A 22,945-nucleotide genomic window follows, 5' to 3' on the forward strand; every position below is an offset into this window, starting at 1 on the left:
TATAAGACTGTTACTGGGATAATCAACCTAAGTATTATCGTTAATGTCTTTTACAATAAGGAATGATATGCGGATTAATAGTAATTAATAAAGTTTTAGAGTTCAAAAATAGAAATGCGAATATCAGATTAATTTACATTTTGTTAAAATTCTAATCAGGTTTTAGATCCTTTTATTAGATTTAGCCAAAGCTTTTTAATTCTTAATAAAAGCAACAACTTAATATGGCAATGTATATTGAATTATGAAAAAGAGTCTGCTTCATCAATTCAATGGCAGAAACATTTGAAAAAGCAACAATAGTGCAGTTCTACTTAGATGTTGAAACAGGGACAATGACAAGAATGGCATTAAGTGCTATTCTTGAGGAAGATGGTTATATTTATCCATCTCTCGTTAAACATTAAGAATTAAAGGAAAGGAATCAGTGTATTTATAAGTAACCATACATAAATTTGGTAAAATGATTCCAACAAAGAATTGAAGCAAATCACAGACTCTATTTTCCAAGAACTTGCACACAATGCAGTAATTACCAAAAACAATAAGAATGATTATTTAATAAGCATTAACCATACTTAGAAAAAGAAGAACGAAATGACAAGTTAAGATATTCATGTCTTTCTCCAAGAGTATTAGTAAACCATTATAAATGTGAAATAAAGCTTAAACTGTAGAATCAATTCACCAAAGATTTAACCTATGGAAATAATAATCCTGAACATGAGAAAACCAGTTCTTACTTCACATGACTGTTTGCTTTCTATGATTGTATGGACAGCGTCTTTGGAAGCTTTTTGTACGAAGGTTGATGCAGTCATTTTCATGTACTGGTCCATCAAGGTGGTAGCTAGTGATGTAGCCCGGAACAGTGTTGACACCTCATCTGTTATTGTTTGATAGAAATTTAATTAAATTCACATTATAAGGAAAATTTAAAAACCTTTGCAAAATTTAGAAAAATATGAAATATATTCTCGACTCTATAAGAAACAGCAAAAAATAGAAACCTTCTTATGTTTATAGTCATCGATTATACAGAGACAACTCTTTTCTCTCAAATGCTGACAGTGTGTAAATGGATATCGTAACAACGTCAAATGCTAAAATCTGAAAAAGTAGGGTCAAATAATTTTCCCCATAAACAAAAATATAATCTTGTAATAAAGTTTAAATCTGATTAAACTGTTTGACAGAGAAACGATTCACAAGAATAACTTTAAAATAATTTCATTTTAAATTTCACAAATTGGAAGAATGAGCAGAGTAGGGATTTCAGTGCTCTTTGGCAAGGATGTTAATCACCCAATGACAATAAATAGTAAATTATTGTATTTTATTTAAGGCATAATTACGTTTCAGGTATGTCAAAAAGAATTCACTTAATTAACATCTTTTAATTTCCATTACCATTCATGAAAAATTTGAGCAGAGAGGAATAAACAGAAATTCCTAAAAAATTTTGTAAAAAGTTTTGTCATATTTATTCATATGTTGTAAATTAGGAACCATTACATTCTTAGACACTCCAGACAAGATTTTCCATATTGAGTCTATTGTATTTCAAAACTGTTACAAGCATTAAAATAACTTCTTGACTCAAGCTATCTAAAAATATTTATCTAATAGTTTCACAACATATACCTCTCTCATATTTAACAAAAAAATCCACTGAATTTAAATAAATAAATTCTGATGTCACAATATTACTTCTACAGAAAATAATTGAATAGTCTTTAAAGTGTAGTCCACATAAAAATCACCTGTGCTGGTGCCACATAGACAGCACCCATGCTCGTGCCACATAAAATACACACATGACAGTGCCACGTATAAAAGTACCCATGCTGGGACCACATATAAAGCACTCCTGTTGGTGTACAGAGCAGTGGTGCTGGCGCCATGTAAAAAGCACCCAATACACTCTGCAAAATGGTTGGCATCAAGAAGGGCATCCAGCCAAAGAAACCATAACAAAACAGACAACTGGAGCCTGGGGCAGCTTTCTGGCTTGCCAGTTCCTGTTAAACCATCCAACCCATACCAGCATAGAAAGCCGAAGAGAAATGATGATGAAAATGACAATGATGATTATGTAATTATCAAGAAATGTTACAGACCTTCTTTTTTAATTTCCATGTTATTGAGAGCTTCTAAAAGTCTGGATTCTTGGTTCTCGTGTCGGAATACCATCAACAAAGCTTTGGCCAGAGAGATTCTTTCACTGACACATACTTGAGCTAACATAAGAACATTGTCTAAATTCGTTAAGATAAGCTGAAAAAGAAAAGTTTCTTTCATTGTATTTTTTTTTTATGTACATAAAAGACGTCAGTTCAAAACTATTCCGTTTTAATCCTTTAAGCATTCGGCTTATTCTGTCAAATGTTAATCCGTATTTATTCAATGTTTTGAATTAATCATGCATTATCTCGTAGCTTCTAAATTCTGATGTTATGATTATTTCTTTTTAGAATGACATTGTAGGGTAGGTGTGAGAGGCTGGATCAGGTCAGTTTGGGCCTGATATGACTGGTTTAAATGCTAATGGGTTAAACATGATAAAAACGGTTTGGAAAGTTTTAAAGAATAAGTAACATAAATTTCTTGCTCCATTCCAAGTGTAATATTAGGACTAATCAAGGTAGCAAGCTTAATATTAGGACTAATTAAGGTAGCAAGCTGGCACAATCGTTAGCATGCCAGGAAAAGTGCTTAGCAGCATTTTGTCCATCGTTTTGTTCTGAGTTCAAATGCCTTCCAGGGTCAATAGAATAGGTACCAGTCATGTACTGGGGTTGAGATAATCAACTTATCTCCACACCCAAAATTGCTGGCCTTGTGTCAAAACTTGAAACCAGTATCATTTTCAATTTTAAGTGTGTATGAGTAATGGAGTTTAAAGGAGCTGAGACAAAAATAAAGGAACACGAAAGAGGAATTAGATGTAGAGCAAGATTGAGAAGACTGCCAAGGTGTTTGAGAAGAACCTGCAGAAAAGGAAAGCAAAGGAAGACATAGGTAGAAGTAGGTAGACATAGGTAGAAGTAGGAAGACATAGGTAGAAGACTGAAAAGGAAAGCAAAGGAAGACATAGGTAGAAGTAGGTAGACATAGGTAGAATAGGTAGACATAGGTAGAAGACTGAAAAGGAAAGCAAAGGAAGACATAGGTAGAAGACTGAAAAGGAAAACAAAGGAAGACATAGGTAGAAGTAGGTAGACATAGGTAGAATAGGTAGACATAGGTAGAAGACTGAAAAGGAAAGCAAAGGAAGACATAGGTAGAAGTACTGGAGATTGAGTTAAAAAAAACAGAAAACTGAATCTCTTAAAGGAGAAGACAAAGGATGACCCCTAGTGGTGGGGGTCAGCTGTGCAGCAGAAGACTTGTTCAATTCATGAAAACATGGGAGAAAGTAAACAGATGTAATGAAATTAATGAATGCAAACATGTTGGCTTCTTACCTCTTTAAGCGTTGTATATTCTCCTGGTGGCATGATTACTTCATGGAGGTACCTAGACTTTATCCGAAGGGAACCCATATCTCCTCGACTAGCAATATTCACAGGTTGTAAGCTATACCATTCATCAATAAACTCCCCACTTTTCAAGTCATTCAAATCTATTGTCGTTTGTACTAAAGAAAAAAAAAAATAAAAGATTTTCATGAAGGGATTTTGTTATTTTTGTTAACAAAAATGAAAAAGGAAAAAAAAAAAATGTGCTTTCACTAAAAATAATGAGAAGCATTCATTAAAAATATTGATGAACATTTACAAAAACCAAGGATCGAATAAAGAAGAGATTTTTTTGTTAATTAGATACACATGAGAATAATTAAGATGAAGGACCAAGTCCAGATCCTTCTGTCTAATTGTGTCATAGGAGAAGCACAAACAATGAAACAATGCATTCAATACAAGTGCCATTGCTGCAGAGTATATTCAAAGATCAATCAATAACTGCTGCCAGAAAGGTCAATGCCTATAACTCTCGTTCCTCATAAATTCATACGGCCAACACCGTCTCATTGAGATTTGCCAAATCCTTCTTTCTAAGAAGAACTGCTATCTGGAATTTCTTCCTTGTATAGATTTGCTCTTCAATAACTTACAATATTTCCAACTAATCTGCAACTGTACTTAGTTAGCACAATAAATCTTTCTAATATGTATTGCTGTGAAGATTAACTGATGTTTGTAATTTAATAACGGTGAGAGAGAGCAAAGAAGTTGATGTGATAATTGTATAAGATTATCTTTAATTCGTAATGACATGATTAAGTTATCAGAAAAAACAATACTACATACCAACTTCAACATCTTTTGAACGACGACCTTGATTTACAATAGATATGGTGAAACTTTCCACATCAGAAGGAATGTCACTAAACAAAAGAAAAAAAAAAGAAAATAAGAATCAAGCAAATACCAATTATCTGTTTGAAAAACCCTATCCATTTTGTCCAGTCAACAGCTACACACTGTGTCTACCTGCCAACTCTGGGGTATTATTGTCATGCTGCTTAAGTTGTGATGTTGTTTGTGTATTGTAAGTTTACACATAGGATTACTTAAAGAAACAAGGAGTTTGATGTCGGTGCAGGATGTTAATGGATGCTACCTGGATAACATGGAACTACATTAATCCATCAAATCTATAGTCATTGGTACTAAAAGACAAAAAAACAAAATAAAATGCATTAATCCATCAAGGGAGGTACCCAGTACTCAACCTTACAATTACATTCTTTCAACATTCGCTTTTCCCACTTATGTATGGGTTGGACAAATTTTCTCTAACAGAGCATTTTGCCATTTGTTGTGGTCCTTTGCCAGTGTCTTCATCAGCTCTAACCTCTTTAGATCAATCTTCACCATTTCTTCTTCTACAGGTTCCTTTTACTTGAATTTGGTACTTTTTTTTTTTATCAAACTGCCAGCCTCCATATACATTACATGTCTACACTTGTTGTCTACTCTCCCTGCATGCTATATTTGATTCATCTTATGTCCCTTTTTATCCCTCTCAGCTCATTACCCATCCAGTGGAGGATAGTTGACGTTTCTTTCTAGTCCTTGCACATCCTCCACATTTAGTAGCCATATTTCAGGGTCAGGTAGTCTCGCACATTGTGCACAAACATGATTTAATGCTTTTCTTACAATAGTTCTGTTGAAATGAACCCCTCTATTTCAGTTAACTCTAAAAATAACGTCGAACATAAATTAACGTTAAAGTTTTTAACAGGGAATTTTTCACTTCAAAATCAGAAGTGTGCCCCCACAGAACCAAGAGTGGTCTCAGACAAGTTGGTATCATCATCATCATCATCATCATCGTTTAACGTCCGCTTTCCATGCTAGCATGGGTTGGACGATTTGACTGAGGACTGGTGAAACCGGATGGCAACACCAGGCTCCAGTCTGATTTGGCAGAGTTTCTACAGCTGGATGCCCTTCCTAACGCCAACCACTCTGCCCTTCACGCAAAAGAAAGAATCCTTTTATCACAAGCAGAGATAATATCCCCTGTAACTTTTTCCACCCATCTCTTAATCAGATCACCAAGGTAACAAAAGAATTATTCATGGGTGTACTCAATACTCACTACTCGCTTGATCCTAATAAACAAGTTGTGTAGCCACCGATTACATTGGGTACAATCTATGGAATTCCTACCTATACTTTTTCTGTATACCAGGCAGGGCCACTTCCCAGATGATAGCACAGTCCTGTCCTCTTAACCATTAATGAAAAATTTTATTTTTGAGAAGTTTCCTATGAGGCTTCTCAATTCTGTTCCTTGCTTCTCTATTCAAAACTTCTTATTTTAAAGTAGCACATTTAGAAATTAATGAATGAAAAAATTATTCAGGGTATTTTCAACACAAAATAAAAAGAAAACCAGCAGAATAAAGAACTTACTCAAGAATAAAGTCCTCACCCCAATAGGGGTTAGGACATTTGCCGACCTGAGTGCGACACACTTGCACATTGTTTAAATACACAACACAATAGGGGTGAGGTAAATGTTTGTTGGGCAAATCTCGTCCATCAAATATTTCAATTGATAAACTTCGTAATTCTTTCAATGCTTCTGATAAATGATTTGGTTTAGGAGTTTGAATATTTACACAATAAGGTTTCAACGATTGGATCCAGTGCTGGAAAAGCAACCGATATAAAGTGTTAAAGTTTGATAAAGAGAACAACAAAAAGCAGTTTACCAAACAGACTTTCATTTAAGTTCATAAATGGTTACAATATTTGTTTTAAAATGACAAGAGCAAATAAAGAGAGTGCATTAAAGCTAAAATGATTCACAGTAGACAGTTTTGATTAATCAAATTTCAAAGTAGTTGATCTCAGACCAACTGTATATTTTACTTGTAATAAATTTTCAGTTTTGAATGAATGAACAAGTGAGTGAGCGAAGAAATGAATGAACATACATATATACATATGCACACACACACACACACACAATATATATATATATACATATCATCATCCACTTTTTGGCTTTTGCACAAAAATATCTCTTTGATTTATGTTTCAGAATAAGAAATATAATGGTCCTTACCTGAGCCTTATCCGTACTGTCAGCACATAAATAATTTACAGACATGTGGTTGTAAGCATTAATTATCAACTGGAAGCAATTGGGCCTGGTAATTAAATTAAAGAAATGATTATATTTTGCCCTTGTTATTCTCTTACCTATTAATTACCCATCTACTATCCTATCAATGCAGCTCCCTAATCAGAGTCTATCTCTCTTCCATCATTGTATCTGTATTATACATGACCTAATTACATCCTCAATATTGCTCTCTCTCTCTCTCTCTCTCTCTCTCTCTCTCTCTCTATCTATCTATCTATCCCCCATTACTCCCTCCCAACACTACCCATCATCCTTACTCTCTTACCATCAGCCATCTTCCCTGCTATCTAACACTTTCTTTCTCATGTTATTTTCTCCCCTAATATTAATTCTTGACATCCTCCACTCCCCTTTCTCCAATCACACAGCTTCTGCTGTTCCTATTGAACTTCCTTACCAAAAATCATCACTGTCTTTCTTCTTTTACACTCACCTCTATCATCCACTCTCTCCCATCACTATGGTTCTCTTCCATTAAGTTCTTCTCTATCGTCCCTTTTGTTTTGGCCCTCTTTCAATACTCTTCTACTTGCCAGGGATGAGATAACCCTTTGGAACGGTGAACAAGCAAATGAAGGTCGAAAGTAAAGAGGACACTTTAGTCTTGTTGCAATGAATGCAGCCAGTACACAAGATGGTGTCTCGTGAACACAGATAAGTAGGGACGTAAGGTTGAAAGAACTGTTTAATCTTCCAGGGAACAAAGCAACCTTTCTTTGGCATTATGATAAAATGAACCCAATTCACTCTGTAAAGTAGTTGGCAAATGAACAGAGACAACAAAAGACAGAGATGATAACCTCTCTAATAATGGCATTGGCAGTTGACAACAATGAGGCCATGTCTGTAAAAAAGATAGGAAAAGGTTCCAGTTGTAAAAACAATTACTTCAACAAATAAACTTCCCCCATATTTGAAAGATGTAAAACCTTGTATATAGCTTCTAAACCATATTTAAAACATTAGCATTTCATTTTAGGATATTTCAAGATTGCTACAACATATTCAGCAAACAGTTTAAAGTAAAATGAAATTGTAACTCACCGCCCAAAAAAACTGTCATGGACAGGATATATAGAACTGAATGCAAGGTCAATCATTCCTTTCGGCTTTGATCTCTGAAAAGAGAAAGAAATTACAATTCTAAAAGTTACCAAACTATTTATGGCTGAACTGCAAATTAAAATTAAAAATAGTTCTTTGCAAAATTAAACTGAAATCTGAAACGAGCTTCTTCATTATCAAATCACTTGTAAAGTAATCATAACTGCAGCCAGTCAATTAAATGCATTTCCTATCATACACTTTTATTCAGACAGTTATTTCTAAACATAATTTGGTCTTTTAGATTCTTCGTTTATTTATTTTTCTTGTAATATGATTTTTTTTTTTTTTTCAATTGAACAATTTCAAAACAAAAGCAACAATGAAAAAATACATCATCTACAATGGTAGGAAAATGGAAAACAAGTTACTAATGCATAGAGTAACAAATTGGTTAGAATGCTGTTTTGGTGTAGTTCTACTCCTTCATAGAACATGTGATTATAACGCATTCAAATATCCATGCACCCACATGAACCAGTGTGCAAAAACAAACACATAAACATGCTTCCAGAGGCAACTAAACTGATAACTTTTCTAAACACTAACAATAAGGTATCATGTACAAGACATACAGTATAACAGTTTAATGTTAGAAACAGTAAGAAGAGAACAATAAAAAAAAAATTCAAAATATCCTACCCTTTCATTTTCAAAATAACGCAGCTGCCGTTCAGTGCCATTCAATATAAAGTACATGTTTTTCCATTTTTTAGTCTTTTGTCCTACAATTAAAAATAATTTAAAAACTGCTTATTTCACTTAAAGGCTCGTTTTTAATGACATAAAATTATTTTTTTCCATAATCAAATCATGAGTGAAAAACAAACTCACTTCACAATTTTTAGAAACTTAAAACTAACAAGAACTGCAATACTTACGTTTCTTAAGATAACCCGTGATATCAATTCTGTCCCATTGTTTTTTAAGTAAGTTAGCCCCAGTACCTCGCTTTAAAGAAGCATATAACTCCTTGGTTTTGGCAGAATCAAGGCTTGGACCACTTCCGTTGAGCACATCCTGCAAAGCAGAAAATAATCTTTTACCAATTTCTGAATCATGTAAATGCCATGAACAAAAAAAAAAAAAAACATTTGCCACAATAATAATCCTGGAATGTTACAAAACTATTATATATCTTACAATTGTTAAGAGGAGTGCAAAAATGATTGACATGCAATTCTGTACATGTCAATATAAAACCGAATAAGGGGAGTGGATAGTGTGATAAGAGTATAGTGTTTGGGTGTTATGCTAATTTTTGAGGTAAGCCTAACACAACAACCTGGCCCTTTAACAGGGTTCACTCTGTTGCAAGCAGTCAAACTATATCTCAGGTCCATTTCACTGCAAATATTCAGGTTGAGCAAAAGCAACATACATCTCAACAGGCTGAAATAGACATTAACCTATCTGCAACTACCAACTTCCTTTGGTTTCTTTTAAGTTCCAGAGATCATACATCTAATTTGCAAAAAATACTGCAGACATAGACAGAGAGGACTCTCCTGAAGCCTAACAACAAATCAGGACTATATCTTGTCACTCTACCATGAAATACGGGTAAATTCACCCCATGTGGACCCCTTAGCTTTTAAAGACCCATGCCAAAATTTTATTAATCTTCAAGCGTCTATAGAAGCCATAATCTAGATTGGCTGTTCAACAACATTTGGTAAAACAGTCAACATCATGATAAAATAATGGAAAATTTTTAAATAGTTTTAAATTCATTCTGTGTAAAAAAAAAAAAGACTTTTTAATTTACCCCAAAACATTAATAAACAAATAAGAAAAAGAAAATTTGGAGACAGATGCCAATGTGTACTAATACCTTATTTAAAGGAAATACCAAAGTAAAATTTAAGTAAACTTACCTTTCTCATTACTGCTTTCTTTAATGTTTGACCTTCGACAATTTCTTCACGTGTATATCGTTGAATTATAGCATGTAGACTGCACAATTAAACAAAAGATCATATTGTTAATGTGCAATATGTGTATGTGTGTGTGTGTATATATATATATATATATATATATATACACACACATACAAAGCCAGTGAACAGCAATGACGATACCGGTTTGACTTTGAATCTCTTTAACAATTCAAAATAATGAATTTATTTCCTCTTAATTCTACCTCAGTTCATCTAATTGTATTTATTTATCACTACTTTTCATAAAAAAGCCTTTATTCTTTTGATATTCAGTGTGCATTTTCGCTTTTTGTTTTCTTACTTTCCTCATATATATATATATATATATATATATATATATATATATATATAGGGAGAATTCACGAAAAAACAACAGACGGAGACAGGTGGTGTAAACAACAAATATGCAAAGACTGATATAATAAAATCAGTAAGAATCACTTAACTCCTATTATTCTGAAGAAACCCAGCCATTCGTTCAGCTGTACAAATATCTATAGACCTTAATGTCCCTATATGTTCTATCATTTATAAACTACATTTACATTATTTACATTTGACAGATATTTGTCCTCATCTTGTTTGTTGTTAGCACAACATTTTGGCTGATATACCCTCCAGCCTTCATCAGGTGTCTTGCGGAAATTTCAAACCTGGGTTCTCATTCCTAAGGTATTTTTCGATATTATTATTATTATTGTTATTATTCAGGTCACTGCCTGGAATTGAACTCGGAATCTTGGGGTTAGTAGCCTGCACTCTTAACCACTATGCCATATGCCCATCAAATGTAAATAATGTACATAATTCCTCATCTCTTAAATATAGAACTGTATTTACAAACCTAGTAAAACTGTATAATTTAATATTGCGTAACTAAAACAAGAATATTTATTATAAGCAAACAACTCTAACCTGTCAAAATATCTACCACCAATGAAAAGTTGTCGGCCTTGTTTTTCAATTCTGAACCGAATCACAGTTTTATCATGAAGGAAAAAGAGAGAATAATCTCCCGGATAGTGTTCACTTGGACGCACAAGGAAACTACCATTTCCCGCTGGAAGAGAAGCAAAAACAACTTGAAAAATAAGGGGCAGAAAGAAGAAAACAAAATTATATAAGTTCATGTTACGTCATCATCATAAGAATGTTACAAAGTCACAGGCTTTTTGCCAGAAAGATTACAACTGATTAAATTAACCTAGTATTTAAGTAGTACTTTATTTAATTAACCCTGGAAAGATGAAAGACAAATTTCACTTCAACAGGATTTGAACTTAGAATATGCAGGTCTACAACTAAACAACATAAGGAATTCTTCTAGCCCATCACCCTCGCATAAAAACTAAATATTAACATTGGATGTGACATAAAACAAAGAAATATTTAATTTAGTGAATTGATACACAAGTATAATTAAACTTTAATAAAAAAAACATTCAAAACGAAACAAAAAACAATTTGAAGCCAACACAAAATGATAAAATAACAATTCTAGATACAGGCTTTGTGGTGGGGAGCTAGTCTCCCAACTACATGGTTCCTGGTTCATTCCCACTGTGTGGCACCTTGGACATGTGTCTTCTGCTATAGCCGTAGGCCAACCAAAGACTTGTGAGTGAATTTGGTAGATGGAAACTGAAACAAGCCTGTTGTGTGTGTGTGTGTGTTTGTGTGTGTGTCTTTGTCCCTCACCACTGCTTGACAACCAGTGTTGGTTTGTTTATGTTTGTGTAACTTAGCAATTTACCAAAAGAGACCAATGGAATAAGTACCAAGCTTTAAAAAAATAAATTCTGGAGTTGATTCATTTGACTAAAAATTCAAGGTAGCGCCCCAGCATGGCCACAGACTAACGTCTGAAACAAGTTAAAAATAAACGATAAATCAATGTTCATGCCTTACCTTGTCGGAGTTTTTCAACAGCATCTTCTTTGGAAAGGTTCTCATGAAAACACATTGAACTCAAAACATCGTCTGTCTAAAAAAAGTAGAAAATTATATGAAATGTGAGATAAGTAATCAAGTGGAAGATGTGTAAAGTGTTAAAATTTTTTATCATCATCATCATCATCATGTAACGTCCATTTTCCATGCTGGTATGGGTTGGATGGTTCGACTGGGGTTTGGGAAGCCAGGAGGCTGCACCAGGCTCCTGTCTAATTTGGCAGTGTTTCTACAGCTGGATGCCCTTCCTAATGCCAACCACTCCGACAGTGTAGTGGGTGCTTTTCACATGCCACTGGCACGGTGGTGTTAAAGTCAGAATGTAGTCCTGTAGTACTCATCTTATCAACTCTCAATCGTTAGTGTATTGAATATTGTCATAGATTTATCACATAATGGCTTTTTATAGGATATTACATTAGTATAGAAAAAGAAATATCCCCATGAAAAAATGTACCAGGTACATTCTGTAAAGAGGTTAGTGTTAAGAGCACCCAGCTATAGAAACCAAATCAAAATTGAGACATTGACATCAATTTATATAAAGGAAAAAAAATTAAGAATCTAATTTAATGATATATTAAATGTAAATGACAATAAGAATTGTTTAATTTTCAACTATAAAATAATAAAAGGAAATTTGTTTGTCTCTAAAAGTATAAATGACTTTTATTATTATTTTAAGGGTAAAATCCAACAATGAAGGGAGTTAAGCTTTTTAACAATAATTTTGTACATGTAATCTAAAAATCAGATATGCTTAATTTTTTTCATATTTTTGAGTGAAAAGTTTATGAAATTTTGACAAACAAAAGCCATTTCAAAATCTTTCTGTAGAAAATTCAATGGAATTTAAAAAACAAAAACAAAAAAAAGAAAACTTACTAAGTCTTCTACTAATGGTTGGTACACTATACCACTTTCTCCTGTTTTTTCTGAAGTCACCCAATAGGTCTCGTCAAGTACATCACGAACAATAAAAATTTCTCCTTTTTCAAAACTGAATCCACGAAAAAATAAAAAAAAGAAAGAAAACTCCAATTATTTCTTCAATGTTCAAAAACAACAGGAAATAGCAATTAAAGCTATTATGATTTGTAAGAAATTATTATTGTAAACTAGTATCTTATATTAGAAGCTTCTTGCAATAGAATATAGTTCTCAAGACATTTCTTATCCAATCTGACCAATACAAAAGATGGATAATCTTTCTCTCATCAGAAATTTCAGAGGAAAATTCATATTCACTCTACTTTATACATACATACTATATACACATTAACAAGTGACAGTGATTTTGCTGCTTTAAAAAAAATCACATTTGTCAGGCAACCTGACAAAAGTCACTAAGCTAAAACTTCAAAGTTACTATCAACCTTTTCCTTGTAAAAATGAAATGCATCATATTTTACATAACGATACTGAGTGATTCTTCAATTAATGCTTGACTGTTTTATATATATATATATACATGCATAAAATTTTACATAAAAACACACACACAACACTGTTATATTCCATTTCCGTTCATTTCTATTTGGTAATAATTCTTTTTCATAATGTTATTAGTTATCAAAGCTTTTCCTCAGACACTTACAAGCTGGGGTCATTAATATTTGTTCCACTCAATTACATTAGTCTGTTCTTAAAGGCTGCTGTACACATGCTTTTCAATTGACTTTTGATTAAATAACCAAGATGAGTTACTATTAACTTATAATTTTTCAAACTTTCAGTTTAGATATAGACGTAATTTTTGTTTCTATTTTCACCGATGTAAATATTAAACAGTTTTGCAACTTCTAAAGATGACAATCATAGTTTGAACAATTCTTATCAGATTCACAATGACTCACCTCAGCCATTTCTGCATTTAATTTATTTTCAGTATGGGCCTAAAGTTTAACGTTCATATAAATATTAAAAATATTTTCAGGTCTCCAAATGAGGTTAATTGTTTAAAAAATAATGACAATTTCAATAGTCATATTTGTATTTTTTTTCTTCTTCTTTTTTTTTTTTTTCATATTTTCTTGTTTCCCCTCTTACTGCTTTCTTTTTCATTGTAGATGCCTTGATATGCCATTACACACACACATATATATATATATATATACATATAAAGAGAGAGAGAGATTTCCTTTCCTCAATACATTGAACATTCATTCTGCCAACCTCACTCCTTCTCTCTTATTCTAGAAACTGGTGGAATGGATGGTAAGACAGGCAGGGCTTTCATTACACTCTACTTCCTTTCACTAATTTTTTTCTTTTCCTTTCCCTTTCATTTTGTTATTTTGTTATTGATATTTATTTCCTTTTACTCAACAACACAGGCCTCAGCCTTTCCAACTACTCAATATATGTATACAGATGTGTAGCACAGGAAGTAGATTGAGGTAAAAGTAGAATTTGCAATTAATTTGAAGAAAAAAAAAAAATTTTAACTGAAAAATAGTGATCTTAACTTCCAATGCACCTCTACAAAATACTAAATTAATGAGGGAGCCTCTGTACAGTTGCAGGATAAGCTAGGAATTGCATACACATCTACAAATCTCATCTAACTTACACAAACGATACATTGGATAATCTAATTCTAAATTCATTACGTCTGAAATAAAGACAAGATGGTCAAGACTGGAATGCCTTTCATTATAAGCTTGCCAGATCAGAGCTAATCTCAGGGTAAACAACAATACACTGGCAGTGATGTTGGATGCCTTAACATCTATTAATCTGCAACATGAGAGAAACAAAACAGCCCTCATATAAACAGTGGCACTTTGCTTAACCCTCATATAAGCAGTGGCACTTTGCTTAACCCTCATATAAGCAGTGGCACTTTGCTTTCTGTCAGACTCCTTTTTTTGGTTTATGAAAATTGTATTATGCTCCTTGTTTGGATGCCTTTTCTTTTTTTTTTTTTCACAAGAATTACTTTCCCCGAATCTAGGATAAAGTATACCAGCAAACAGTAACTGATGTAATTTTCTGTCGACATTAATCATTTCAAAATGTTTGGTACATATTTTATATTTGCTGTTTCTTAAATATTTTCAGAAGCATTTAAAAGATTTCCATCTAAAGTTCCAATGGTAAAACAAACATGACAGGTACTTACCTGAGCTCATCAGTGTCGGGCATACCACTGAATGGGAGGATGGCGATAACTTTCCGACAATCATCTACAGGCTGGAGATAAAATGTGAAGGGTTTAATGAATGCATAAAGTTTTGAAATAAAGGAAATTGTCTATAAAGCTTTTATGCTAAACCAAAACCGATTCCAAGATATATTACTGTCACAATAGAAATTCAAATATTTTTTCTAGAAATATATTTTTGACAGGATCAAGATCTTCAAATGTGTGTGTGTGTGTGTGTGTGCGTGTAGAGGGATATAGTTTATATATTTCCTTCGTATTTACATGTGGTTGACAGATAGCCTGAAGGTGTGTATAGTGTATGAAGAAAGTTCCCTGAATTGGTACAAATGGTGATAATAATAGATAAACGTAAAGTCTTGCAGTAAAAAGCTAAATGCTTTCAGGCAATCAGCTACCTAAATATTTTACTTGAGATTTCTAGATACAAAATCAATTTTTATCAAAAAGAAAAAAAAACTTGCCTCTGGTGGTGCTACTGGTTCCTGCAGCTGTTCCCCTTTCAACAAATATGAACACCTAGTATAATAGCCTATAAGCAGAGATAAACTGTCAAACTGACGGCCACCAATATAATAGTCACCACATAAGTATGAGATCCTAAAAGAAAACACAAATAATTACAAATAAATACAAAAAAAAAACAGGAATGAGAAACAAATAAAATACAATTCTCTTGTTTCAATACAAAAATAGTTTCAATCTTACCGGAAATGGTTTAATCCAGTTTTGCCAAAATATGATAAGACATAAGATCCTGGTTTACTTTGGCTCTCCCGTACCAAATAAGATCCAACCAATCCAGCTTTCCGCAACCTTTCCTCTGCAGTTCGACGATCCAAAGAGCCATGGTACCATCTAAATAATTAGAAAAATCACCAATAATAATATACTTCATTACAACATTTCAAGTTGTAGGTTGTTGAAGATATAATAAATATCTTCAACAACCTACAAATATAGTTAAACTGTAAGTTTTGGGGAGTTTTTTTCCCCTTTTAGAATTAATATCAACAGAATGAAATTCTAACTAAAAGTAAGAGATAACATTTATGACATTTTTCACAAAAACCGAATTCAGCATCCTATTTCTTTCAACCTTATATTAAATATGTTAGCATAGTTGTAGAAGAGGCTTGAGGAAATTTTGTTACATTCAGGTCTCTCGACTTTCACTTGAAGCACACTTTTAGCAGAACTTATTTCAGTTCTTAATATCCAAACTTTTCAAACAAATTCTATCGCTTCAATATTCTTTGTTGAAAACAGAATAAACAAAGGGTAATAATTTGTCAGTTTTAATAAATTATTTGAGCAATTTCTATATGCATCACTTATTCTAACGGTTTCTCTCTGAAGAAATGAGTCAATTTTAGCTTCCTTAGATAAATATTTTATTATTATTATTATTATTATTATTATTATTATTATTATTATTAGCAGTGTTGCATTGCTAAAGACTAACTTCTTTGAATATGCTTGTGCTACATTTCTAACAATAACGTCTGTTAATTCTTCTCTAAGCCTTCCTTTTAACTTCAATTTAACTTTGTGAGCTAAAAACAAAGTTATTTTTGTATGCCTGAATGTGAACAAGACAGCAAGCTAGTGATGTCAACTGCCTCATTCACACAATTTTTTAACTAAATCCTAATTAATTGATTTAACCCTTCTGTTATAATCCCAAGTTATACTCATTAGAAAATAATTAATAAAAACTACAATATCTTATTTAAACATTAATAACTTGGGATGCTCTTAGAACCATTTTCTTTGATGTTCCCATCATCACTCATTAAAATGTGACTTTAAATTTTCTCTATATCTCTATTTGACCTTACATACATTACAAAATGCTGATATGAAAAAAATGATATTTTTATACACATTTTCAAGAAATAAAGATAAAGAGTTAAAATTTGTGCTGACCTATTTCTATTGAAATAAGCAAACTCAAATCAAATCTAATTTTTAACTGCCTGACCATATTGCATAAGGAATTTCATGCCGATGCTTAAGGAATTATGGGTCTTCATATGGTTGCTCTAGCTGTTCTTAATAGCAGCCAAATTTGCATCAGGGCACTCCCTACTATTCTATAAAAAGGAAGGATATATTAAACAATTTACTTCTGGTAAACAAAATGGCAAGATGAACACAACTGAAACAAGTTTGATCATAAGATTGCTCGGTGGCAGCAGTCGTTAGGAATTTAAAAACCACCAGAGTATCAATAATAATAATAATATTTCATAGTTAGAGAAAATATCATCATCATCATCATCATACACAGTATGTTCAGAAATTCTTGACACTAATTTTTAACAATATCAATTTCAAATTTTGAGTCACCATGTAAATCACCAAGCACTAATTAGGCCGTTTAGGTAATTTATCTAATAGCTCTTTTGAAAAATGTGTGTCAGTGTGTACATACGTATGTATGTATACATACATACATACACACACACACACACACACACACACACATACATATGTATACATACATACATACACACATACATACAAACACACATACATACATACATGCATACACACATACATACATGCATACACACATACAAACATCCATCCATAGATTGCATGTACTGTTTGCTGGTCTATTAAATTAAACATCCAGCAACACTGATGATATGCAACTTCAACTGGTGCACTTACTATTCAGTTTATATAATATTAAATAAGTGTTTATTTTTAATTTTTTATCAAGAGCAACAACTAAAACATTATTCTCCACTGTGTTTATCCTTAAGCCATAACTGATCAAATTTCTCACTAATTTCTTTTATGAGAAATTCTCTTACACAGAACCTCTTCTTTGCCTGCCAGTTTATAGCATGTGACTCAAATATATTGTCTAGATGAGCAAAAAGATAAAGTGCAATAGTTTGTATGTCTTGAAATCAAGGAATATGACACTAGTGGTCTCACATACTGATACAAAACCAAATTGTGTATTGTTTAACATAATATGTCTTTGTACTAACTCATCAAGCACACTCTAATTCCTTCATCTGTCCTCAATAGACATATCTCCCGCAACCCTTACCGTCAGACAGTACATGCTTCTGTTTACATATCTGGAATTATACGACTAATACTGAGAGTAATTTCCTCATTACACTTCATATAAATATAGAACAGCAGTTTTGAAGGAAACGTTTTCATTCTATTCACACAAACATCATCACTTCTTAAGCAGCTTACACTCATTTCACCATGGAACCATGGTATTTAGATGAAGTGTTGGAACAAGTATGTGTTTTTTTTTGTTTTTTTTAAACCAAACTATCTTAATTACCCAACCATGATCAGCTTAAAAATTAGGAACCAATTCAAATGAAATGATTGTCAACACATTACAGATAGGTTCTTGACCAAAAAAATATACATAAATTATTAGGCACAGAAATTATTCAAAGAAAAGGAAAAACTTTAGTAAATTCTTAGTTGAGGAAAAATAATTATTAATTGTAAAACTATCAATTATTATCTTGATCCTTACAATGTCATCAAATATTCAAGGAATTCAAGACTTTCCATATCAACCCTCATCATCATCATCATCATCATCATCATCATCATCATTATATAACATCTGTTTTCCATGCTGGCATGGGTTGGACAGTTTGACAAGAGCTGGCAAGCCACAAAGCTACAGCAGGTTCGCATTGGCTGTTTTCACGTGGTTTCTACTGCTGGGAAGCCCTTCCTAATGCCAACCACTTTACAGAATGCAGTGAATGAGGGAGAGAGAGAGACATAGACAGACAGACAAAGAATATATATTGATAGCAAGCAATAGAAAACAAAATTGTCATGCTCCCCATTTCTCTCTCTCTCTCTCTCTCATTCTCACACACACACATGCATCAGGTGGTCAATGAACAGAGTAGTTAAAGTATTAATTAGAATACTTTGCAACATTTGTTCTGGTCCCCTACACTCCAAGTTCAAACCCTGCCAAGAACAACTTTGCCTTTTGTTTATTTGGGGAGTCAAAGAATAAAATGCCAGTCAAGTACTGCGGTTGATTCTCGTCTCTCTGAAAGAAAGTGGTGTGCTCAGATCTGGACAAAGACCCTGTCAGAAGTTGAGAACTCCATCGTAACCCATCATACACAAACACATACACATACACATAAGCATATAAACACACAGGCACACACATAGACATACACATAGACATACACACATAGACATACACATAGACATACACACAGAGCACTGTGAGTGTTGAATATAAAATTGAAGAAGGGTGAGTCAGAAATTCCTCACCAGTTGAACGATGAGGTTTCCCAACCAACATTACTTTCTTTTTACATTTGCCCTTCAAGGTACCACAAGCTGAAGAGTGCAGTGTACTGCATGGGATTTTGCCATGTCTCTTAATACACACACACACACACACACAAACAGGCATCATATCTGAGAGGGCCAACCTTTTAAATATTTTCATTCACAGTCTGCCTTTGACAATGGGTACATTCACCCAGCACAAGAACAAAGTAGTTCCTGTGTGGTCGGTCACTCGACCTGCAAGAAATAATAGCCAAATTTCCTCAAAACTACCATATTATCTCAAAAAAGGAGAGACACATTGCAGTCTGAGATCTGTAGACCCTCAGGGTTGGGGGGAGGGTCCATAGAGCTAGTAACAAGGGTCAGAGAGCTTAATTCAAAATTTGTTGAAGAGACACCTTTGAAAACCTAGGAAAGTCTGTAAGGGAACTAATTTATATTTTTTTAAAAAATGCTTTTAGTAGCAAAAATGTTGGAAACCACTGTTCTAGATATATGTACTGACATTCTGTCAGTTATGGATGTCAAGTGTTCCATTTGACCCAATCAACAGAAGAACCTGCTCGTGAAATTAATGTGCAAATGGCTGAGCACTCTACAGACACACGTAACCCTTAATGTAGTTCTTAGGGAGATTCAGCATGAAACTGAATGTGACAAGGGTTAAGGTTTTTTGAAATACAGGTACTATTCACTTTTGCCAGCCAAGTGGACTAGAGCATCAGAAAAATAAAGTGTCTTGCTCAAGGACACGATTTGTCACCAAGAAAATTGAACTCATGATTGAGAGCAAAATACCCAAACCACTGAGCCATACACCTTCACTCTAGATCTACAGTGACAGAATCACCTCACCTAGGATACTTTGACCCATAGCTCCAACTTTGGGCCAAACAATTCTGTAGTAAGAACATTGCCAAAAAACAAATTCCCTGCTTACATCAATAGTTTCTCAACTCTTTCTAATCAACCAATTCTCACATCCAATGAATCTCATAACAACTTATTTACAATTGTTAATCCTACACACAACCAGATTCAACATCGACCTTGCATGCAAAGAGAAAACTTCTCTCTATTGCCAAGAGAGATAACATGTCACTTCTTTTTTTTTCTACCCACATGGTCTTTTAGCCCATTTATATAAATACTTGTTCAAGACTGCTCGTGCTGTTGTTAGCTATTCTAGTGTTTCCAGCTACTTCATATTTTGATTTCCTGTCAGTCTAACAGAGACTTTGCTGTCTCTTTTATGAAGCTACTGTTTGAAAAGATAACACAATACAGAATTTTTGCATTTTCCACTCTCACATAAACAAGACCATTTCCCTAGTGATATTAACAATCTTGATATTGACCATGAAATCACCAAACAAAGGACACTAGTTCTAAAGTACTTTGTGATGGCCTCAAGGACCAGGATGAAGAGAAGTGGATGGGAGACAATATTAGACCAACAAGCCCACTAATGCGTTTGTTGTTATTTTCTCACAAGAATTTACATTATTTACATTTAAAATGTTACAAGTAAATTAATTCTTAATTAATAAAGTTGGCTGGACATCTCTATATTCATTTTAGATAAAGAAATTCAAAGGATTGCTTGGTATAATGGAGGAACATCAGTCATGTTCACACAAGGTGTGGGTTTGAGTCCCATGGGCAAAACTTCAACTTTTCCATCTAAAGTACTTTTTTTAACCCAATTCAACTTTGCTGTTTGTTATAGTTTTATCTACTTGGAATTCCACTGTTAAAAACGATTTATTTCATACCTCTCTAAGTTTCTAAATTCTTCTGACATAAGCACAATATAAATATACACACACACACACATATATATATTATATATATATATATATATATATATATATATATATATATATATATATATATATACATATATAGGATATGAGGGGTTTAGTTCACTGGTGATCTAAATGAATAGGTACGCTGAGTAAGTGTTATAATTGGTCATCCGTTAGGTTCCAAGTTCACAGCTGAAGCTGGAGCTAGGGATCTGTATTAGGCTTCTGTGTTAGCAGGTATATGTTAGAGGAAAAAGGACAAAAACCAAAGTAGGACGAGCCTTGATATCCCAGAAACAGCTGTAAGACTTTAAATCAACCTTACCCTAATTATATTATTATAAATGACTTGAGATACTTGTCTTGCCTTGGTTCTTTTACGTCCTTTTCCTCTACTATATATCATCATCATCGTTGTTTAACGTCCGCTTTCCATGCTTGCATGGGTTGGACGTTTTGACTGAGGATTGGCGAGCCAGAAAGCTGCATCAGGCCCCAATCTGATCTGGCAGAGTTTCTACAGCTGGATGACCTTCCTAACTCCAACCACTCCGAGAGTGTAGTGGGTGCTTTTTACATGCCACCAGCATCGGAGCCAGTTAGGGGGCACTGGCAGGAACAGTGTTATTAATCATGTGGATTCCCAGGTCACACATCAAAATCTGGCCCCAGGATTGCACTGGTCCTATGTATTCCAGTTGAATCTGTTTGTGGGCTGACAATAGAGTTCTTCAAACTTCCCAGCATTGAACTGCATGTTATTTTCATCAGTATATTGCATTCAGGTCTTGTTGCAGTTTTAGGGTGTTATTAAGGTCCTTCACTGCTTGTGATATGAAAAGGTGCTGGTAGATATTCCATACAGTGTACTCAATGCAAATTATGGACACATAGAAGGCGCCATGGAATCACAGGAAGGTTGAACAGAAAATGTTGACTTTGTTTGTGGCAGATACGTAGGTCCAATAAACACTATGAGCAGCACAGAGGAAGTAGATGTTCTAGAAAGCCTAGGTGACCATATTAGCAGTGGAGGAGGATGCTCTGAAAGTATAGTTTCTAGAATAAGAACTGGTCAGAGGAAGTTCAGAGAATTATTACCTCTGAGGGTAACAAAAGCTTCTCTCTCAAAGGAAAAGGCAGATTGTTGGATGCCTGTGTACAAACAGTAATGCTACGTGTAGTAAAACTTGGGCTGTAGATGCAGAGGACATGCAAAGACTAGAAAGCTAGCAAGCTCCAATGGCTATGAGACATCAGTGTTCATGTATGACAAAATGTAAATGCATTGAGAGAGAAAATTAGGCATAACAAGTGTTATATTTGGTGTGCAGGAGAGAAGATTGCACTGGTATGGTCATATGATGCCAATGGATGAGGACAGTGGTATAAAGAACTACCAACAGTTAAACATGGAAGGAACCTGTGAAAGAGGGAGACCCAGAAAAATGGAAAATGAAATGGTGAAGGCTGACCTCAAGATGTTCTACATGTGTAATTTCGGCATTAGAGGATCAAAATCTGTGGCAAAGCTTTTCCTCAGTCCTTATAAAAGATATTCTTAATCTGAAATGTTTTATTATTACTGACCAACAACAAATCTCATTTTAAACATTGTTAACCACAGTAATGTTCCTTTGGGGGAAGTGTAATTGGCATAGAATGTGGGCATTCCACACTAGATGCTTTATGTGAAGTTGAGAGACTCATATTTCCAAATTTAAATCTTTTTAAGTTGAACTTTATATTTTATTCCTATAGTAATCAATAAAGTGATTACAGCAACGAAGACATAAGTTAACCAGTCAGAAACACACAAAGAGTTTTCACTTCACTTAAACATTTATAATATGGTATCAAAATTTTCACCATATTACAAATAAATGTTTAAGCAAAATTGACAATGTTCGAGTGTTTGTGAGTGGTTGACTTGTGTCTTCCATACTGTAATCACTTGAGTTTCAGCAGACAATCTCAGATCAAAA

The 22,945-nt window shown here is 33.6% G+C and overlaps 1 protein-coding gene across 1 annotated transcript in view; it reads right to left on the minus strand.

Annotated features, from left to right (window-relative positions):
• The window catches only part of LOC106872485 (ras GTPase-activating protein 1), a 48,995-nt gene that overhangs the window by 18,613 nt on the left and 7,437 nt on the right, over positions 1–22,945 (minus strand). The window contains exons 2-17 of the mRNA XM_089364623.1: positions 15,538–15,687; positions 15,294–15,429; positions 14,788–14,858; positions 12,549–12,663; positions 11,622–11,697; positions 10,629–10,773; positions 9,651–9,729; positions 8,655–8,793; positions 8,416–8,498; positions 7,714–7,787; positions 6,589–6,673; positions 5,931–6,169; positions 4,314–4,390; positions 3,468–3,640; positions 2,121–2,277; positions 744–886 (exon numbers count right to left, since the gene is read on the minus strand). Coding sequence (XP_089220749.1) covers positions 744–886; positions 2,121–2,277; positions 3,468–3,640; positions 4,314–4,390; positions 5,931–6,169; positions 6,589–6,673; positions 7,714–7,787; positions 8,416–8,498; positions 8,655–8,793; positions 9,651–9,729; positions 10,629–10,773; positions 11,622–11,697; positions 12,549–12,663; positions 14,788–14,858; positions 15,294–15,429; positions 15,538–15,687 — 1,942 coding nt within the window. The remainder of the gene's footprint in view (positions 1–743; positions 887–2,120; positions 2,278–3,467; positions 3,641–4,313; positions 4,391–5,930; positions 6,170–6,588; positions 6,674–7,713; positions 7,788–8,415; positions 8,499–8,654; positions 8,794–9,650; positions 9,730–10,628; positions 10,774–11,621; positions 11,698–12,548; positions 12,664–14,787; positions 14,859–15,293; positions 15,430–15,537; positions 15,688–22,945) is intronic.

The sequence above is a fragment of the Octopus bimaculoides genome, chromosome 16 (genome assembly GCF_046866305.1).
Source record: "Octopus bimaculoides isolate indiv1 chromosome 16, ASM4686630v1, whole genome shotgun sequence".
NCBI classification, from domain to species: domain Eukaryota; kingdom Metazoa; phylum Mollusca; class Cephalopoda; order Octopoda; family Octopodidae; genus Octopus; species Octopus bimaculoides.